Genomic DNA, 23,045 nt, shown 5'->3' on the forward strand with positions numbered 1-23,045 from the left:
TAGGGTTAATATTACTGGATCAAAAACGAACTCGTTGCATAACATAATTACCTGAAATAGTGATATATGAACGGTGTATTTAGTCAAACTGTTGCCGGCAGAACGCGACTTCGGACAGACATAATCAAGCTGTAAATACGTAATTGAATGGAGGGTTTTGATTCGCGACACTATATAGGTGATGCATGTAAGATTAATTGCGTTATCATGATCCCTAACTGTATAATCCCAAGGTTAACTTGAGGACGGTTCATAAATATAACAATACGTATCAATATCGATCTAATTTCCAAATTAACATTGTCGGTGATGACGATTATGGCATGTTTAACAAAATGGTTGATTCAATTACCAACTTCGAGCCTTAAATTGAGGTCCAAGCTAGCTAACGGGTTTCGGGTTTGATGTTTGGATCATGGATACTGGTTTGGCATATGGGTTAATAGGTTTAGAAAATAGAAATTATAGTAATTGTAGGTTGGTCCTTAGGGTTTAGACAAGAAAACAAAAATAGGTTAAATTATAGTTTGGGGTTAAAATTGTATACGTTTTAAAGTATATATATATATATATATATTAATTAAATATAATAAACAAATAAATATAATATTAGTTACTCGATAAACGTGTTAAAATTTACCGAACATCGAATTGGGTCGGGGATTTAATAAAATATTAATTCGAAAAGTTCGAGTTGTTACAGTCTCCCTACTTTAAGAAATTTCATCCCGGAATTAAAGGATATTATAACAAAACCAATAAAGTTTGAGGGAAAGAAAAATTTAAAATAAAATTTAAATATTTATCATAACACAGAACTTTGAATAGTTAAAACAACGCTCCAAATGCTAATCCGATAAGGGCACTTATATATAGGATGTACCAGCGGCGTATCCACTATGTCCTTATCATTTTTACATTTGTACCGTTATCCCAACTACTTTCAATTCTATATTATGACACACAACTCTACGCTTCATGATTTCCATGCGAGGACTACGATAATTATGTCCCGGACCATAATTATTGTTATCGTCGGATGGTCCACATGATTCGTCTCATCGTGTGGGTTTTAAAAAAAAACATGATTTTGAGGAAATAAAAGTTTTATGGAGTTTTAATTATAAAACTAGTAAATCATTAATGTATAAAAACGATTTCAAAAATTTCAGTTTGTTTTCCTAAAGCGAGGAAATCTCCAAGACATCGCGAAAATATAAGTTTTTTTAAAGTTGGAAAAAAAGACTTATTAATAGTTAAGGTTAATGAAGGTAAGAAGAAAAAAATATATAAGCAGAATTTAATAAACAATCTATTCAAACAAAAGAGGCTTTATTCAAGAGATAGAAGATAAATAGTTTAAATGGCGAAACAATTCAAAGCCATAAAGAGGCGTTACAATACGTAAAGAAAAAGACAATATAAATTAAGATAGGTTAAGGGAACGACAAAGGTCTTCAAAATCGTTGAGTAGTTTCATTGACGTGACTTTGGGCACCATGAGGAGTTACAGGAGTAGGAGCAGTTGAGGTAGATTGATGCGGCATTGCTTGGAAAACTGGAGCTTGAACGGTTTGCAAGAGAGTTGTATGGTGGAAATATGTCTGGTAAACTTGAGCTTGCGGTTGTGGGGTTTGGTAGTGTTGGGTTAAATAAGGTTGGCCTTGATTGATAGGGGGAGCTTAAGGGACATAAGGTTGATGGGTTTGAGCCTGGTAAGCATGGGTAAAGTAGTATGGCGTAGTCGTAGATTAGGCTTGATGAGCTTGGGTAAGTTGAGGGCACGCGTTACGGAGATGATTTGGGTTTCCACAATAGTAGCAAGCACGGGTATTAGGAACACCGGGTTGAGTAAGAAGGACTGGTTGTTGCGGAATAGCTTGTGCAGTAGGCGGGACACGACAGATGTTAGCAAAATGGCCATAACGGTTACATTGGGTGCAGCGACAACATAGGAATTTAACCGAGTGATGATGATTACAAAAGGAGCATGACGAAAAAAGACCGAGGTAAGGTTTCTTGTTTGAGGAGACTTGCGGGTGGGTAGGATTTGTTGCAGCAAGGTTCTTGCGTTTCTTGTTGTGAGGATGAGTGGAGGTAGATGGTTTGTAGTCACTATCAGGGGAATTAGTGGTAAAAGTTGAATCGGTTTCATTAAGGTTCCGAATTTGGGTCACTATCTTAAGGATCGCAGCAGCTATCTCTTTGGCGATGCATGTAGCCATACGGTGATTATGATAATCAAACGATTGATGTCGAGGATAACCTAGGTTTCTTGAATGAGACATTCTATAGGGACCGAAAATGAGGATTTATAAGATGAAAGTTAAATTGAGGAAGTCAATAGATTAACAAAATGGTTAAGTATATAGATAACTTATGATAACGTTGCCTTGAGAAGTAAAGGGATTTGGTCATGAGGATTGAAAGTAAAAGTTTATAATATGAGGGGGGTACATTGCGTAAATAGTTGTTAAATGATGTAGTTAATAAGATTAATGTGTGATGACTACACACGGAGTTAAGCCAGTTTAAAATTGAGATTATTAAGTTTACAAAAAACTAACGAAATATAAATTGTGGATGCTGGCCTCCCATGAGCTTTCCATGGCAATTTAAATGACCTAACAAAACTAACGAGTAAAAACAACTGATTTGGACAGCCCATAAGCGTTACATGGCAATTTGATTGTCCCAACTAATTAACGAATTAACAATGCAATGAAGTTTGTCGGCCTAATGAGCGTTACACGGCATTTTAACCGACCAAACTAAATAACGAACTATCGAAACAAAATATGGGTAGCCGGAGTATCTTGTGAATCACCACGTTTGATTACTCTAACAAAAATACGAAAACAAGTTAAGAAATGGATAGTAGGAGTGCCCATGGGTTTCATGGATTTTTCACCCAACTAACCATTTAAATAACAAAACACAATAATCGGGAAAACCGAGTTTAGCCACGTATCACCGTGAATTCAGTTAAAAATCAACCTAAGATGTCGGCCATATGGCATTTATGGGTCTCGCTCGGGTCCATAGGGTTAAGTACTGTGGTCAGGTTATCACCCAGGTAAGGAAAAACGTCTTACCTTTGGTTCTTGGAACCGTTTTGCTAGTGTCCAACTCACAGTTTCTCTTCCCCTTTTATTTATTGTAGGCACATGCCACATAACCTCGCCTTATGGTGCACGAGTGAAAACAACAGGTGGAATTCTTAAGGAATTTCCCGAAAATAAAAGCAATCTACTTTTGAAAAGTTTTCTTTAAATGTTGAGGCATAGCTTCGGAGTTTGTGTGTGTGTGTATAACAATACAATAGATAATAAATAATAATTATCTAAGAAAACTGTAAACAATTTAAAATTGAACACATAAAGGTAAACAGAAAGGCACGTATAGGGCTCCTAAACATGTGTCTAAGGTAATTTCTAACGACCTATCTTAAACCTTCGAGTCTGATACCAATCTGTCACACCCCAACCTACGGCGAAATACCGGGGCGCGAACTGATTGTCACTGCTCTCAAGGTTACTATCATGCACAATATAAGTTTCAATATCTATTTAATAATTTCAAATAATTCATGTACAAAATGCAACTTATTAAACAAACAACAATTACAAATTAAATTCTTAATCGTATCATTTCTAACTTAAAATCCTTCACTAAGTCTTCACCAACCTACATTATATTTCTACGATAACCTGCATATGCGTTTAAAATAGAATTTTGTCAACAACACATGTTGAGTGAGCAACACACCAGTTTAGTTGTACATATAGTATATATAACAAAATACGTAGCTGTAACAAGTCATATGAGAATAACAAATTAACCAAATGAGCAAGTATAACTGAGATGTCGAGAAGCACAAAGGCTAACGACTGGCGTATGATCATACTAGACTGAGATTATGTTGGACCTCTCCGAATGCGGAAGCATAAAAAGCAAATAAGCACATACACACGTAAGGTATAAGTTGTTAACACATAACACAAAGTTGCAGTTTTGAGTATAAGTATATATGAAAAGAATATTTACGCATATGTACCCAAAACGTGGAAAACAAGTAAAATAGGGGAATGTGGTACTCACCTCAGATAGAGGAGTAAAGGCGAGAATGATTAAATAAGAAAGCAGTAAATCATGCTCTTCGGAAAAATTACCGACGAGAAATCCTAAGTAACAAAAAGTGAGGAAAATAAATACGAGTTGAATAAAGAATCTAAAACTAAATAAAGGTTCGGGATTTTAGATGATGATCGAGTATGTTCTAACGAAGGTTAAATATACTTAAATTTATCAAAAGTTTATAGAAAAATAGCATATTTTAATTATACAACATCATAATTATAAGTATAATACTAGAAAAAATAATATTTATAATTTCAGATAAATTATAAAGAGATTCATTCTAAACGTTTTTTTCAAACTTAAATACTTTTAATGTATTTATATACTTTCAGTATTAGTAAAGATCTTAATATGAATAATTATTGTAAATAATAAAAGACAAATAGTAAATAATAAGTGACAAATAATAGTTATTTTTACAAACCAAAATCTTTTATAAAATACTAGTCTTATTTTATTATGTTCATTAAGAAGATAAAATTTAAATATATTATACTAAAACTCTTTAAAAAACTACATATACATACATATACACACACACACACACGTATATGGTTTTAACGAGATTTTGACAAGGACGAAACTTAATGATGTCGGTTTTAAATAAAAGATTGTTTATTTGATCAATAATATTAATTATAATATACTTATAATAAGTTACAACAAGCAAAAACAACTAAAAAGAAAAAAAACAAAAAGTGAACTCTGTGGAACTCGAACTCAGGTAAATGGCCGGCCCAAGTCTTGAGCACACACCAGCCAACTGGGCTGTTGTGTTGGATGGTTAAAGAATGAAAACGAAATTAAAAATACAGTAAGTGATAAATCCAATTTGATTAAGAACCCTAGATATCGCAATTGATTAAACCGTTAAACGATTGATCGATTTAAGTTAGGGTTAATATTACTGGATCAAATGCAAACTCGCTGCATAACACAATTACCTGAAACAGTGATATATGAACGGTGTATTTAGTCAAACTGTTGCCGGCAGAACGCGACTTCGGACAGACAGAATCAAGCTGTAAAAGCGTAATTGAATGGAGGGGGTTTGATTCGCGACACTATATAGGTGATGCATGTAAGATTAATTGCGTTATCATGATCCCTAACTGTATAATCCCAAGTTTAACTTGAGGACGGTTCATAAATATAACAATACGTATCAATATCGATCTAATTTCCAAATTAACATTGTCGGTGATGACGATTATGGCATGTTTAACAAAATGGTTGATTCAATTACCAACTTCGAGCCGTAAATTGAGGTCCAAGCTAGCTAGTGGGTTTCGGGTTTGATGTTTGGATCATGGATACGGGTTTGGCATATGGGTTCATAGGTTTAGAAAATTGAAATTATAGTAATTGTAGGTTGGTCCTTAGGGTTTAGACAAGGAAACAAAAATAGGTTAAATTATAGTTTGGGGTTAAAATTGTATACGTTTTAAAGTATATATATATATATATATATATATATAAATTAAATATAATAAACAATTAAATAAAATATTAGTTACTCGATAAACGTGATAAAATTTACCAAATATCGAATCGGGTCGGGGATTTAAAAAAATATAAATTCGAAAAGTTCGAGTTGTTACACTGAGCTCACTGACTGCTTTGCAAATTTGATGAATGCTTCCTCACAGGCCGGCCGCGTGAAAGGCTTTAATGAAGAAATGGAGTATACTCAATCTGGTCTCACCTTTGAGAATCATCCTCTTCATGGTTTTGATGTGAAGCAAGAATACAATATGCGGATTAAAGAGTATGACAGCTTTGTCTTTTCTCTTCAAAATATGCTTCCAGAGTTTCTTTGCCGATGATGGTGTGCAGCAGTTGAGGAACTATTTGGATGATGAGTCTGAGGACGCCTCATCTAAGGACACTTCACCAAAAGCTCCGGAGGGCATACCAGCCTCTAACCCATAGAATAGGTTTAAACTTTTAGACTTTGTAATTATTCCTCCATATTTTTGTAACTGTCTTTTACTTACTAATGGAAAGAAACTTTTTGTCTTGTGAATGTTATATTGTTTGTGAGGCATATCGTTGCAAGATATTTTGAAATTTGAACTTTTGCAAGTTGGATGATCTTAATGACGTGGCGGAAAGAGGAACTTTAAGGGACAACTGACAAGACGTGTATGACGCTTTTTGACAGCCTGTTCGCACTTTCTTGAATCTCCCGCTTGACGTGTCGATCATCTAACGACCCGCGTTTTCTCTCTTTTCTGTCAATCAGATGGTCGCATTTATTGCGATGAGTATAGATAAGTCATTCGTGGCCTCCAATTCGTTCTTATCTCTTTCCAACTTTTTCTTTCAATAATAACATATCTGAGACTTCCATAACCTTGCTTTCTTCTCTTTAAAATGGCTGGTGAAAAGAAGAGCACTCCGGCAATTCACGAGGTTGTCGTGAATCGAAAAGAAAAAAATTACAACGACGTCGTCAATCTATATGGTTTAGCGCCGGAGTGGGGCCCAGAACGTCCGGCTGACGGTTCGATTGCTACAAATCCTCTGGCAGGAAAAATGGTCGTGTATACCGACTTCTTCACGACGGAGAACTTCCATTTGCCCATAACGAAATTTATGAAGGCCATACAGACGTCCTATGGTCTTCATCTGTCTCAGATTCATCCACTTGGGATGTCACGTGTTCTCCATTTTGAGTTCTGCTGGCAGGCTCACGTTATTGAGCCCACCGTTGGCCGATTCGCCGTTTTTTACAAATTGACGAACCGTGATGGGTGGTATGGTTGGTCTTCCACAAAGAAGGGTCCTATTGGTACCGAGTGGTACCGGAGCCTCTATGAGTGGAAACCCAAATTTTCTGGGTTCGAGAGGATGTCATCCCGTTCACGATGAGTCGTCGTAAGGCTAATGACACCTCCCCCTCCGTCACTGCTACCACCAAGATTGATCTTCCGTGGTATACCACGTTGACCAAGATGCCCACGCCGCTGCGGGCGATTCACGACGGGGCGTTAGTGCATGCGAAGATGAGCCGCTTATGGCCATTCCCTGACTTGGAACCATACTTTGAAATTCTGAAAAGAGTAAGTTTTCATTTTATTCTTTCAGAACTTTATTTCGTCCTCTAGACATTTTTCAATTATAGGTGAAGGCTCTATTCTTTCCACACTTCTGGACAAGGTGGAAGGAATGATGGTGCGCAGGCCTATTCTTCCGCGCGAGTTGCCGTTTCTTGAATGCACCCGGCCTAACCTTTTATTCTCCACCCACCGCGCAGAACCTGTGGTGTCTGAGGCTATGTTCGCGAAAGGTGAGGAGATCATCGCCGAAGGTGAGGGAATTCTTAAACCTCAACCTCTTACTATGATGACTTCTAGCGTGGTGTTAGTGCTTCTGTCTTCCAGTGAAGAATCATCACCCCGTGATGGAGGAGTATTTATTGATACTATTGATTCTACAAACCTCTTGTCCTCGTCTATAGGTTTAACCCGCAAGCTAGGTTCAAAGGTAACCGCAGACTCGGCGACAGGTGATGAGGGTAGTCACCAAACGGTTGAGGGTGAACCTCAGGCCGTTGGTGCGGGTGCTTATAAGGCAGCCGGCAAACGAAAAGTTCAATCCACCAAGGCTACTCCATCCAAGAAATCGAAGAAGGAAAAACTTGTCAATTTGGAATCATGCCTTCACCAACTTAATTCTGAAGACATTTCCTTGGGTGAGTTAACATTTTTAGAATTTGTCAATTATTATTAATCAACCACATGTCTGATGTACAATTGTCGTTCTACAGTAGGCCTAAAGAACTTTTCTGAATATGTTTCAGGTCTGAAGGACTCGACTTTGCCTCCCCCTCCGTCATCTCCACTGTCCAATACTGCTCAAGATCCGATCATATTGACGGACACCTCTCCTTTTAAGGAGAAGGAAATTAGTGAGTCTGAAAATCTCCGCATGTCTCCTTCCTTGAACGTTCATCATTTCAGAGATCAAGGAGGTGTCAGCACATTCGCCTATGGGCGCTAGACTTCCACAACTCCTCATGAGGAGGATGCTGCCCCACATCATCCGCGTTGGTCTTTATGCGAAAACTCAACGCTAAACGACGTGGATGTATGTTTTGAATATTTGCGAGAAAGCCTTCCTCCCGCGGAAAGGGAGCGACAACGTCGCCTTAGTCGCCAAGAGTTGTTGAACTCAAACTCTTATCATCTGGCGAATACTATCTCCACTAACCAGGAGATATGCCGAGATTGGCTGGCGATGAATGAGGAGTGGGATGACCTGGAGATTAACTTGGTTGAAGCCAAGAAAGAAGCCCTTGGGGCCATGAATGAGGCGAAAGAGATCCGTCAAGCTTTGGAAGCTGAGAGGATCAACCGTCTTGCTGCTGAGGAAGCCAAGAGCATTCTCCAAAAGCAGTTGGGTGAACAGGCTGAGTTGATAAAAACTTTTCAAGTTGAATCAGCAGCTAAAGACAAGCGTTTGACCGACCTTGCCACCAAAAGCCGAGAAGAAGCCTTAGAATGTGCCGGCCATAAAATGGAACTTTTTCGGGCTAAGGCGGACAAGCAGTGATTGTTGGCGAAAGGAATTCCCAAGGTATTTATCTTGTCTTGTTGTAGAAAATCAATTTGTTTATGATTATTCATGTTTAAATATTTCCGCAGGCTATTGCCCACGTTCGGGGTAGTGACGAGCTTGGGAACTGCGTTGCCATCCTCTTAAATGCATCCAAACAAGCCGGTCGTCGGATAGGTTTTCAGGAAGGCTATAGATTTGCTTCCGAGAGCAATATTCCGAAGGAACATATTCTGCATGGCAAGGACACTGCTGCCATTCTCATTCAGAAAACGAAAATTTTTGATAATCTAAAGTTTTCTTTCGTGGAGCAAGTATCCGAGCTTGCGGACAAGGAGGATGGAATAGAGCAGTTGAAAGATCTCCTTGGTCCTGACGAGGAAGATGAGGAATCTGAAGATGACGCTGAAGGCGTGGATGCGGAGCTTGAAGGCGCAACAACATGAACATGATCCCTTCGCTTTTGTTGTAATTATTTTCTTTTTTTTGTAATCCCTTTTGATGAAAAATAAAAAGTTTTTTCTCAGTCCGGTACACTTTGTCTTATGCGTCGTAATATAAGTGTCTTGTAGGACCTTCGTTGTTGTCAATAAAGGATTACAAACTTAACAAAATTACAAAAGATTAACATAAGATTTCATAGATCAGGCATAAGCCGAATTACAAAAAATGGAATTACAAAACTTCTACTAATCTATTTTGGCACGCAGGCCAAGCACAGAAAATGAAAACTGTCATACTATATGTAGCACTTTTTTAGCTGAGCCACATTCCAAGTTCGAGGGACCTCAGTCCCATCCAATTTTTCTAACCTGTAAGCACCCTTGGATAAAACTTGTTTTATCTTATAAGGGCCTTCCCAAGTTGGGGCCAACTTGCCCGGAGGTTCTTGGCCAGAAGCCTCATTGTTGCGGAGGAAAAAGTCTCCCGCATCGAACTTACATTTCTAGTCCCGCGAGTTATAATATTTATTCAATTGGTGTTTATAATTATGATCGCGGATCGATGCCAGTTCTCTCCTTTCTTCGAGGAGGTCAAGATTCATCCGGAGTTCGTGATCATTATCATCGATCATCAAAACTCTTGCGGATGGAATCCCAATTTTGGCTGGGATCATGGCCTCAGTGCCATAGGTTAGACTAAAAGGCGTTTCAGAATTAGTAATTCTTTTGGGTGCGGAAGGCCCAAAGTACATGGGGCAACTCGTCAAACCCAGTCTGTCCGTTTAGTTCATAACCTTGCTTTGATCCATTCCTTAACTGTTCGGTTGGTTCGTTCAACCTAACCGTTTGCTTGCGGATGGGCTACAGATGTGAAGTTTTGAATAACTTGATGCTCTTTAAGCCATTCTTGTAGTCCGTTGTCCGCAAACCGGGTCCCATTATCACTTACCAGTTCTTGCGGATGACCAAACCGGCAAATAATGAATTCCCAAAGGAACTTCTTAACACTTGATGCTGTTATTGATGCGACTAGTTTGGCTTCGACCCACTTGGTGAAGTAATCAATGGCTACAATAAAAAATTTGACCCGTCCAGGGGCTTCTGGGAAAGGTCCCATAATGTCGATAGCCCATTTCTGGAACGGCCAAGCAGATGTTACCGGGATCAGTTCGTTTTTTGGACACAGGGTATTGGGGGCATGACGTTGGCAAGAATCACATTTTCTGATTTCTTGCACAGCGTCTAAATGCATGCCAGGCCAGCAGTACCCTGCGTTCATGATCTTTGACACAGTCATCCTCGGGACCGCGTGTAAGCCACAAATGCCTTCGTGAACTTCTAGAATTAAGTAGTTTGCGTCTTCCGCATCTACACATCACAACAGCGGCCCTAAGAACGATCTCCGATATAAAGTACCATCATTCATCTGGTAATTCATGGCTTTGTGTTTTATCTTTCGGGCCTCAGCTTTTTTTGTTGGGAGGACTACGGATGATAAATAGGCCTTGATCGGTGTCATCCACGATTCGACGCCTATTTGTATTACCAAAACTTGATTTTGTGGAACGGACGGGTGGTCCAGGACTTCAACGCGAATGTCTTTAGCGAAGTGCTCGAAATTTGTCGAAGCTAACTTGCTAAGGGCGTCTGCAGACTTGTTCTCGCTCCTCTTGATGTGGATAACGTTGAAGGAAGAGAATTGGCGGATTAAGTCCTTTGCTTGCGAAAGATATGAAGCCATGACATCGTGTTAGCTTCGTACGTTCCATTGAGCTGACCCGCAATCAGCATGGAATCCACCCGTGCTTCCAAATATTTTACCCCGAGTTTTTTAGCTATCCTCAAGCCTGCTAGGAAAGCCTCATATTCTGCCTCATTGTTAGTGCTTTTGAAGTCTAACTTTATGGCGTATGTGAACTCATGGCCTTCGGGGTTGACTAGCCTGAGGCCTGCGCCAGACCCCTCACTGCTTGAGGCTCCGTCCGTGAACAACGACCAGACTTGTCCTTGTTCCGGAGGCGCTTGGGGTTGTTTCTCAATCAAACATTCTTTCTCTTTGTGTTGCGGAACCTCGGTAACGAAGTCCGCAAGCACCTGTCCTTTAATTGCTGGTCTGGGTTTATACTCAATCGCATGCTCACCCAACTCGATGGCCCACTTTACCAATTTTCCAGACAATTCAGGTTTACTCAGCACATTCTTGAGTTTATATCCAGTTAGCACATTGATGGGAATGCCCTTGAAAATATCTGCGGAGACGCCAGGCAGCATAAACCAGCGCCAAGACTAGTTTTTCAAGCATGGAATATCTGGTCTCCGGGTCTGACAACGTCCTATGAACATAGTAAATCAGAGTTTGGACGTTCTTTCTATCTGTCAGTAGTACGTGTCCGATGGCGATGTCGGAAGCAGATAAGTACAGTGTCAAAGGATCACCCGCATATGGTGATGTCAACGTGGGCAACTCCATCAAACATTTCTTGACTTCTTGGAATGCTTGTTCAGCTTCCATGGTCCACTTGAATTGTGCTTTCTTGAGACAATTCCTCAAGGTTGAAACGAATGGGTAAGATTTGGCCGCGTGGTTTGCCAGAAACCTATTTAATGCCACCAATCTTCCATTCAGAGTCTGTACTTCCATGAGGGATGAGGGAGAAGGCATGCGGGCCACTGCCTGGACCTTATCTGGGTTAGCTTTAAAGTCCGCACCCGTAACAATGACTCCAAGAAATTTTCCTTCTTCCATCCCGAAGGAACATTTAGCCGGGTTTAACTTCATGTTGATACCTCTTAAAGTCTCGAAAGTTTCTTCGATATCTCTTAGCATCTGATCTTCTTCAATTCTTTTAATCACCAAGTCATCCATGTAAACCTCTAGGTTCCAACTCATCTGATTCTTAAATGCTTGATCCATCAACCGTTGATACATGGCACCCGCATTCTTTAGTCCGAAATGCATCATTTTATAACAGAACGTGCCCTGATCGGTCTTGAATGTTGTTTTGTCCTCATCACCTGCCGCCATGCGGATTTGGTGATAGCCCTTGTAGGCATCGAGGAAGCATTTAAATTTAAACGGGGCCACATCATCTACCTTGAGGTCAATCTCTGGCAATGGATAACAATCTTTTGGGCAAGCTTTGTTTAAGTCTTTAAAATCAATGCACATCCGCCAAGTTCCATTACTCTTTGGAACGATGACCGGATTAGCCACCCATGTCTCCTATTTGATTTCCCGGATAATTCCGGCGTGAAGAAGATCGTGCACTTGCTCATTCATGGCTTTTGTTTGTTTTGGGCCCATCTTCCGCTTTTTCTGAACAATTGGAGTAAATATCGGGTTTACTCTTAATTTGTGTTCCACAATGCTCCGCAGGACACCAGCCATGTCCGCAGGCTGCCAGGAGAAAATGTCCATATTCTTGGTCAAAAGTTGCTTCAAAAAAGTTCTTACTATTTCAGAGATAGCAGGCCCAATCACGGCTGTCTGACCGGGGAATTTTTTATTCAGAATCCACTTTTTCGGCTCAGTCCTCTGAGTTTGCTTTGGGACCTTGCTGGGTTTTGAGCTCTCCGTTGTAAAGCAATGTCGTTTGACATGAATGATCGCTACGCCGGTACAAGTTGGAACCCCAACCGCACCGTGAGCAGTGGATGGATGAGCATTGAAGTCTCCAATTGCTTCCTGTCCCAGGATAATGTCATGTTTGGAGGTTGCTGGTAAAACCAAAAACTCGACTTCCTCGGCTATTGAATGTGTCACATCACTGAGAGTGACTGGGAATGATATCACCCCTCGCGGGTGCATTACCTCTCCTCCAAAACCAGATACGGGAGCATTAATTGGTTTTAACCTTTCTTTGTCTTCATCATCGAGCTGTTCGAAGCACTGTTCGTACATAATGTCAGATGTACTACCAGTGTCGAAGAAAACGTATTGTGATCTGTAATGACCAAAAAGAGCGGTGATAATCAAGGGATTCTTGTTACACGGTCCGCCTTTAATTCTTGGGAAGATCACAGGCTCGTTCTTCCACTCTTCATCCTCTAATTCTCTTCTTTTTTCCCCAACTTTATACCCACCTTGAACCATATGGACATTCAAGTCTTTGACTTGTTTTTTGGATGGACCCTGGTTATCCCGTGCAGGAGCCTTACCAGTCCCGGGTTTTGCACCCTTGACTAAATGTTCAGGTTTTCCAGTTTTCACAGCCGCTTCAATTTCATTCTTTAAAGCCACACATTCATTCGTGTTATGCCCGATGTCATTGTGAAACGAGCAATGCTTCTTGGCGTCCAGGAAAGATCGCCTTGTAAGTGGCTGGGGTTTACGGAAGTTTAAGTTCTCAGTTGTGAGGATTTCTGAGGGAGTCTTTGACAATGGCGTCCAGCTGTTAGAGAACCGAGTTGATGCATTTTGTTTGTTTTTATTGCCAATTAAAGATCGTACGTCAAATGGTTTTGATGTCTCCGCATTCGGCTGGAGCCTAGACCAGATCATTCCCTTGGATTGCTTGTTTGGTCGTGGATTTTGAAATTCCACCTTCAATTTTTTGCTTTGAACTATTATAACCCAAAGTTTTTTCAGTTCTGGCATATAACTTTGCCGCTGTCATGATATTATCCCATTATTTTGGCATTCCATCTATGCCCGTTAGAGTTCGGATCAATGCATCGCATCTCACATTCTTGCGGAAGGCTCCGCGAAGCATGTCTTCGCTAATCCCACCAATATTCAGACTTTCATCATTTAACCGAGTGATGAAGTCTTCCACAGATTCATTATCTCGATGGATAACGTCCAAAATTTCGGACTGGTCTCGGGTATGCTTCTTTTATTGACTGAATTGCTGGGAAAATTTTTTCAGCAAATCATCCCAGCTGGAAATCTCACCATCCAGGAGTTTTTCAAACCATTCGCTTGCTGCCCCTGTTAGTGACAATGCAAACATGTGACACCAATAAGCAAGCGTCCACCCACTTACACCCCCTACTGCCACGAAATTCTGGAGGTGATCACTTGGATCAGTCATTCCGTTGTATTTGCCCACCGATATAGGTATTTGGCCTTAACCGGGAAGGGTGCGGTTGCGATGCAAGATATGAACTTCGATTTTTCAGCGAACGCTGCTGGACGATAAGGTTTAGTAAAATCTTTTTCTGAATCACTGTGATACTAGGTTTGACGAACTATGTCCCGCGAGCGGCTGCTCTTTTCCCGTGAGCGTAATCTGCTGTCGCCAGTATAAAAACTATGACTTCCCGGGTGATAAGTTGAGTCATGGCTATCAAATTTGTCGATATAAGATGGCATCCGCATATATATGCAAGGACGAGGACGTAACCTCCGAACCTCACCCAACTCTTGTTCCATTTGACTATAACGAATCTGACTTCCTCTCACCGTTGGTTGAGGGGAGAGAGATCTCCTGGGAGGTTCGTCATATGTCAACGTGCGGGCATGGAAATGCTCATTCCGCACCCTGCGTTCATATTCGGCTTCCATATTCTCTTGCTGAATACGGAGCCATTCTTCTGGAGACAATGGTCCCCTAGATCTGGAATTATGGCGATTAGTTCTCACCAGATCCAAATCGGCAGAATCATCTTCTAGATCTAATTCTGACTGAGTTCGGTGAGTCCTCCTCATAATTCGCCCGAGATCACCCAGATTCGTTCCTTGTGCAGTGACCCGACCCAAATCAGTAGGAGTCGGTCCAACTGGGGTTGTAACCCGCTCAAGAGTAAAACCTCCAGGTGTGACCTCGGTAGTACATGAAATAGGAGCGGTGGTACGTGCAAAAATACTCGAAGTAAGACCTTCAGGTATTTTCGTACCAGTAACCCGTGAAGTAGGCACAGAAATTCCCGTCGGCCCTTCAAGATTTAAACTCATATCGTACAATCGAACCAAAAACACAGAATTATCGCTGTTCTAACACAAGCACGGATGGCGCCAATGAAGAAACACGGATCTACTCCCCTTGACGGGTCTAGATCCGATGAGTCCACAGGGTAGGATACGGATAGCAACCAGTACGATGCCAGCCTAATTTCCTGGAGTCCAGTGACCAGAATCTGCAAAACCAACACCGTGAGCTCGTTACGGGAAGGACAAGAGGGGGTCTTCCCTTAACCACCCCCTGGCGTGAGAATAAGTACAATTCCGATGAAGATAAAGTACTTTAAGTAATAGTGAGAGTACAGTGGGATTGAATCTGAATACCTCATGGTGACTGAGAAGGTATTTATAGCCGAAGGGTATGAGAAGATGATTGGGCCAGCTGTCCTTTTTAGAAGATGCTCTCGTAACCACTTGGACACGTGTCCTCATATGATAGGTTTAATTATACGTTGCATGTGCATGTATAACAACCTGGACACGTGTCTTCATGGGATAGGATGCTAAACAATCCTGGCCATGTGCACGGTTATAACGGCTTTGCCAGGTGTCCCTTATTTATTGGGCGAAAGATCACGTATTGCCCAAGAAAGCATATTGGTAAATCTTCTAGAAGGCAATTAGTTACTGACAGCTATCCCGGGGCATTACCTGTTGGTTATTTATGCGGACGAATATTCCGTCTTGTGGATGACTCTTGAGGGTGCAAGGATGCTTCCGCATGTGTTATGAGGATGTTTCTTCCTTAGATGGTTAAGCGGGTGATCCATATGTCCCGCGGGAGTTTTGTGAGGGGCCCTTAACTGACACGCGGGTAGTAATTAAGGGTATTTGGGCCTTTTCAGTACCCTACCTCTATAGTAACTTATAGTTGGGCTTATACTAGTACTTCGAATGTTATGTTCCGATCAGGTTGCAAACATACATTTTATAATAATTAAAGTTAACATTTATGTTAAAGAGGACAAAGTTATAGAAAGAAAATAAGTTAGGATACTTCAAGAGAGGCTACATACATTTACATGGGCCTGAGCCCAATTTGGCCCAGTATCTTTTAGTCCACAGTGGTAGTTTTGCATAGGAGACGTTTGGGCTGTTTTTAGATTGGGCCCATATTGTGCAAAGTCGCAGGCCAGGCCTGGATGTCTTTTTGGTGGATCTGGTTGATTTGACTTGGGTTGATTAGTTAGTGTATGAACAAATGGAGGGGAAAAAATGTTACCCCTTTTAAAACATATATGCAATCCTTTAAACATATGCACAATCTTTTAAAAGTCTATACAGTATATTATTGCTATATAAAGATTTTAAATATAATTACGTTTTAACTTGGTTTTTAGTTAATTGGTGGTTAATGTTTTGTTTCCTTCAAATGCTACAAGACTTTCATTCGTATAAATTAAAAACTTCAATATACATCATTGAAATAAAATAAATAAAAACACTATGCAATGCAATTACAAAGAATATTTATTGAGCATTGCACTCAGCCGGCATCACTTTATATCGTGTTGTATCCTTACAATATGAGTAATACATATGTTTACTTCTGACCCAATTGAAACCAACCATCTGTTGCTTTGATAGCTTTGCATACTCTTCTCCATCCACAGGATCCAAGCTTGAAACCGTTGCATTCTTTAAACACCCAACACTCGAGTTTGTTTTCTGCATCAAACACCAGAAAATCTCGAGTTCTCCCAAGGATCCCACAAATGGTGCCACTACAAATAAAAAGTCATTTACTGGTACACATTTTTTATGGCATTTAGCTTTTGTGCCACTAATTTAGTTTTTAATGGCACTTTCGTGTGTCATCTTTACCGATAAAACATTTTTAGTGGCACTTAGTTTTAATGCCACTAATTTTGTATTTTAGTGGCACTTTGCGTATGCCACTAAAATTCTAATGTGACATGTTTTAATGGCATTTAGATTTTGTGACACTAGTTTAGGTTTTAATGACATTTTACATATGACATCATTGCTTATAACACATTTTAGTGGCATTTAACTTTAATTCACTAATTTTGTATTTAGTGGCACTGTGCTTATGCCACTAAAGATATAGTGTTACACGTTTTTAATGACATTTAGCTTTTGTGCGGTTAATTTTGGTTTTTAATGGCACTTTACGTATGCCATCTTTGTTTATTACACATTTTTAGTTTTAATGCCACTAATTATGTATTTAAGTGGCATTTTACTTATACCACTGAAGATCATTGTTTTCTAATGACATTTAACAATGTCATCTTTTAGAACACGCCCAAAATCAACTTTTAACACTTTAGAGTATGTATCTGTGTGCCATCATTTCTTATATGAGCACGTTCTAAAAATTAGGGCTTTAGAATGCTCCTTCTCACCTCAATGCTCCATTTCTCCATCTCCGACCACGAGTCCATGTGAACTCCAGTGTTCTTAAAATTAGGGCTCTTGAATACTCCATCTCTCCATTTGCATTGGATCTGATGAGAACGACATCGTTATTATCAATTAGGGCTCAAAACTATGTGTATCGAGAAGCGTGGTGTCGCTTGGGGTATTCCATTGAAGGTAAAGGTTTTGTTGATGATTTGTTATTTATTGATTAAATTCTTAGATTTGTTAATTTTTGATTGATAGTGGAAGATTATGTAGTTTAGCTATGGAATTGTGATGTCTGCTATTGTGATTTTGGAGAACTAGTTAATATAGATAGGGTGAAGGATTATTGAGGTAATTAGGTTGATTATTGAGGTATTGTGATGCTAATACATCGAGCTGAAAGATTATTTAGGCATGTAGATGAACACATTCATGACTAAAGGAGTGAAGGTTACCAATAGCAGACATCATAATTCATGCTTGTAAGATGGAATCAGGTAACAATTTGTGAGGGTGACGTGTGTGTATTTGTTGTTTTCTAATTTCTGAGAAAGAAATTTAAAGGAATTTGAGTTTGGAGAATTATAATTTTATCGCTGTTGAAAATATTTGCGTCCTAAAAGTTTGGAGATTAGAAATTGCAAGCATTTTAAGTATAGTAGCTTTAATTTGAGTTATGTAGCTTTAATTTGAAGTGTTGAGCCTGAATTCGAGTTTTGTATGGGAAGATTGTTTAGGCTTGTCGACCCGTAGCAAGCCTAATGTATTTTTAAGTTTTAACTCCATAATGATCTTGAGCCGAGCTTTGGCTTGTTTATGGTGCTGCACACGAACTCGTGTCAAGCTTAGGCTTGTTACGGGATTTCTCAAGGTATAAATAACTAAAAGTGTATGTAAACTAATTAATAAATAATAAACGGGATGAACCTGAGTTTGAAAAAATGGCTCTCGATCCGAGGTTTATAAAAAAAAGCTTTAACCGAGTCGGGCTCGGGCTTAGAAAATGAGCTTGAAACAATCCAAGCTCAAGGTTTAGAAAAATAGCTTCAATTCAGCCGAGCTTGAGCTTTCGTGAGTCAAAAATGAGTCAAGCTTGGGCTCAACTCGGCTCGTTTACACTCCTAATCGGGTCAAAATATGCCGCAACTTATCAGGTACATAGTAGACAAAAGATAGTTAAATAACACAATTTATTCAATTGTATTTCAAATTTGTTTGCAAATGTACTTGATTTCAAAAGTTATGAATCTCTTCTTTGATGACATTCTATATTGTTGCAGATAGAGTGAAATTATTTCAAAACAAAACTTTATTCATATTAAGAAAGGAGTTAGCAGAGAGTCCACTTGTCATGTGACTTGGGCTTGAGGCTCTGCTAGCGGGTCATCAAGTTCAGAGCCAAAAAAAAATACCCTTAGTTGGCTGATGTTGTGGGCATGTCATAAGCATAGGTAAATTTTTATTATTATGTCAATACACACATCTATATCATAATTATTTGCCTTTTATTTATGGCTATACTTAATATAGTATTGTACGTACGTACAATATGAGTTTTCAGCAATTACAACCAAAGCATTGGACCCATAGTAACCAATTTTGACATTGAAATGGCTGCAATGACACGTGTACCATGGGGTACACTTGAAAGTGTGGGCGATCAATCAGAGTAAGCCGCGAGACGTGTATATGAAACTTAAAAGTATTGTAATAAGACATTATTTTTTAAAATTAGAGTAAATCGCGAGTCGTGCATATTAAACTTAAAAGTATTGTGCCAATGCATTATTTTTTACAAATTTGTTGTATTTGCAGGTAAGTTACAAACATAAAAATGATTCTAGTTGGTGGCTTCCCTGTACTTGGAAATCATCTTTGTGCAGTTTGTTTCCAGTTTCTTTTAGACAAGGTGAATAGCCTTATTTCAAATTTAGTTAATAATATTATTAATGTGCATGCCCATTGGTTTATAATCTGTTTTTTATATGCAGATATCTGAACCAGAGCTCAACAAGTTTATAATCTGTTTTATATCTGAACCAGAGCTCAACAAGTATATTGATATACTTTATTTTATTGTTACAATAAAGTTAATATCTTTGTTATTATAATTTCATTTAATTATAAGTTGCTCTGTGCTCTGGACATAGATCAGGAGCTGCTAGTTACTCAATGTATGTGAGTTATGAGATTACCAAAGTAGAAGAACTATTAAAGGTTTGTGATTAACCTAGTGTCTCATTTTCTCTTATAAAACTATTTAAAAAGTCTTGATTTGCATTTGAATTTTTGTTTGCAATGTTTTTTCCATGTTATGTACAACTTATTCTATCCCCGCTTGACTCAGTGACAAATACATATAGTGCACTACTACATGAGGGAACACCTTTTGAGTTTCAACGAATCCTAGAGCTCAAGGTTTGGTTGGTTTTATTTGATATGTTTCTAATGTCAAATACAATTTTAAAAAATCTTGTAATATTTCTGGCTATGTATTAGTCATTAAGATATCTGGCTATATCCATCATCTTACTCTTTACTTTTTTGATAGTCTGACTTGTTAATTTGCTACAACTTATGTCATTCTTGGACTTCCATACAGACAAAGGATCTTAAAGGTATTTCATTTGATCTGCTTGTTTCCGGTAAGATGGTTAATGCATGTGTACGGTCAACTCTCGAAAAGGTATCATGCTCTCCTTCCTCTTCTTTATTGGAAATGTATGTTGGTCTTGTTTTCTATCATTTATTTTACGTTTGAATTTTAGTTAATCTGGCTTTGGAATTATGAATTATTGTTAATTGTAGGTTCATATATTTCATTTGGGAAAAACTCTTCCTGATTCAAAGTGGAAAGACAACTACACAGCAAACAAGAAGGTACAAATGCAGACTTTTCTTTTAGGGGCTTAAGAGTTTACTTAAAATAGTTCAAAGTGTCCATATTGTTTACATATTTAAGTGTTATTTTTCTTATTAGGTGCCTCACATAAAGATTAAAGATGGTGAAAGAGGTACTTGAGCGTGGGCAAGTTTTCAGTTTTATTCATATATGTTACTTTCCTTTTTATATGTTTGATATTTTGTCTTGATTTGATAGTTATTAGATGTTTTCTATGAGTTTGGAGTGTGATCGAAATTTTATTTGCGGTGAAGATATAATTCTTATGTTCAAAAAGTTTTTAGTGTTAGTTGAAAACAAAAGTGTCACTAAAAGTTCAAATTATTTTAGTGACATCCAAAAAAAGTGGCACTAAAAGTCCAAAGTTTTTTAATGGCATACGGAAGAAAATGCCATTAAAAACCCAAAGTTGTAGTGGCAGATAAAAAAAGTGTCATTCAAGCAAAAACAATTTGCAATGGTAGACAAAAAAAAAAGTGCCACTAAAAGTCCAAAATGCTTTAATGGCATACAAAAAATAACGCCAATAAGTTTAAAATGTTTTTAATGGCATACGAAAAAGTGCCACTAAAGCCAAAAAGTTTGTAGTGGCAGACGAAAAAAGTGCCACTAAAAGGCTTTAGTGGTAGCTCCTCTAGTGGCACTTTTTTTCTGTGTCACTCATTCCAACAAGGTTCTTTAGTGGCACTTTTTTTATTTCTTGTAACACTTTTTGTGTGCCATTAAATGGCTTTTTATTTGTAGCGTGCGTACTTATAGTTCACCGGGTACTTTCCTCCGTTGGTTGACCACTCGGATGTGTCCCATATGGCTGCGTATAGTGACATTGGCTTCGATGGGTATGCCGATGAAATTGCTTTGTTGTGGATTACCTCTCGCACGGGTACATTGTCTACTAGAAACCTGAAATAGATCACATCAAGATATATATATATATATATATATATATATATATATATGTATGCATGCTCATAATATTATATTTGGATATGCTTGTATTATTATTTGGTTAAAGGGATTGGGGGCTGATTCTAGGTCCTTATTTTGCTTCTTCTTTGTCAAGTTAATAAACCTAATTACATTTACCTGCTATTGAATATTTGATCTAACCTTGACCGAACCACGATATTTATTGTGTGTTGTTTATTAATTATTTTTGTTTGAGTGTGTTCTTAACACGCACGGTAGTGCACAAGTGGCCGGGAGTTAGAAGTGGTTTGTGTTTTAGAAAAGAAAAACTTACACAATGTGGTGGCTGTTCCAAAGGATGGTGTATTGATGAAACTCTTGTGTAGGGTCAAACCAGAGATAAACTTTTTCTTCTCTTCCGGTTTTGAGACTTCCATTTCCGTACATATTTGTTTGAAGAACCCATTGTCTTCTTTTCGCATATCCAAGCAGTTCAAAGTCGATCTCGTCATGGTTATACTTCCGCATTTGACATCTACACATGCATGCACAAAAGTAAATACTAATATTAATATGTGTTACTAATCGCCTATTTACCCAAGTATATATAATAATTGTTACTAAATAATATATATAATATTAACTTGCAAATGATAAAAAAAACATGACTTACATAGAATGCTAGTACTTCTCCTGAAGTAAAACCTGCTGGCAGCTTTATTGCAGCACTAAAGAATCCATGGTAGTATCTTTGTTTTGAAACTAATCCAGAACCTATATATGTACAAAACAAACACTAAGAATCAAGAAAACAACAAAGATATATAGACACACATTAATTAATGACATTTACTTGTATAGTCACATAAGCTAATAACTAAATTAATACCTGAGGTTTTGTCTAAAATGATGTCGGCGTACGTTCCATTGCTCTTCAAATGAACATTTGATGCTCCAAATAATTTGGACATCCCTTGGGTGAAGGGTATGCGAGGAAAAGGCTCTGTTAACCACTCAACTGGCGGTGGTCGATAAACAGGACCTCGAGATGAAACCGAGAAGAGTAAACTGTTAAAGGTAACAAAACACAAAAGAAGAAACTTTTCTTTCAGAAAAGCCATGGAATGTTGTTATTAGGAGACTTGATAGAAGAAGTAATAATATGTGTGTTTTTTTGGATGTTTGGATTAGGTTTATATATAGTGCATGGATGATGGAGTATTGATGGAATTGTGGAAATATTTGCAAAGCTGGATATATATTTTTTTACAAGATAGTGAATCCTTGAATTGATTCATGCAATAATGAACAAATTTATGATATCTTTTTAAATATTTATGTAACAAAAAGAAAGAATCTTCAAAGTTGTGGGTAGACTCATGCTAAGAAAAAACTCAAACTTTAAACATGTTGATTTAGAATGACTCATCAAAAATTAATTTTAACAAAATATATACCAAAGAAGATACTTGACCATAAGTTAATGATGAATTAGCTTTCAAGTTGCACAAATTATGTACTATAATTATTTGGCTTAATTAGAATATAACCAGACTATAAGATTATGGTTATCTTAGATATCAAAAAACAAACATATATATTAGGGGTGTTTTTCAGGTTTCGGGTTTTTCGTGTTGGGTTCTTCGGGTTTCAGAGTTTTAAATCTTGACCCGAAACCCAACCCAAATCTCTCACGGGTTTTTTGAGTTGGGTTAATCGGGTTTCGAGTATCCTAGAAAACAATATATATATATATATATATATATATATATATATATATATATATATATATATATATATATATATATATATATAACTT

The 23,045-nt window shown here is 38.3% G+C and overlaps 1 protein-coding gene across 1 annotated transcript; it reads right to left on the minus strand.

The window, feature by feature from the left end:
- Positions 1–21,051: 21,051 nt before the first annotated feature.
- On the minus strand, positions 21,052–22,658 carry LOC143591232 (putative xyloglucan endotransglucosylase/hydrolase protein 33). Its single transcript, XM_077071499.1, has 4 exons — positions 22,116–22,658; positions 21,890–22,000; positions 21,561–21,759; positions 21,052–21,220 (listed from the first exon to the last, which is right to left on the minus strand). The coding sequence occupies exons 1-4, from the start codon at positions 22,345–22,347 to the stop codon at positions 21,052–21,054; spliced, it is 711 nt and encodes a 236-aa protein (XP_076927614.1). The 5' UTR covers positions 22,348–22,658.
- Between the last annotated feature and the right edge of the window lie 387 nt (positions 22,659–23,045).

Source organism: Bidens hawaiensis, unplaced genomic scaffold (assembly GCF_021521415.1).
Source record: "Bidens hawaiensis isolate Kalapana, Puna unplaced genomic scaffold, B.hawaiensis_p1.1 tig00039479_1, whole genome shotgun sequence".
Lineage (NCBI taxonomy): Eukaryota > Viridiplantae > Streptophyta > Magnoliopsida > Asterales > Asteraceae > Bidens > Bidens hawaiensis.

Excerpts from the sequence above, each read along its gene's own strand:
- LOC143591232 (XM_077071499.1), bottom strand. The coding sequence starts at position 22,347 with ATGGCTTTTCTGAAAGAAAAGTTTCTTCTTTTGTGTTTTGTTACCTTT. Across the intron at positions 22,001-22,115 it reads CATTTTAGACAAAACCTCAG|GTTCTGGATTAGTTTCAAAA; the intron begins GTATTAATTTAG and ends GTACATATATAG. Across the intron at positions 21,760-21,889 it reads AGCATTCTATGTAAGTCATG|GTCAAATGCGGAAGTATAAC; the intron begins TTTTTTTTATCA and ends GCATGTGTAGAT.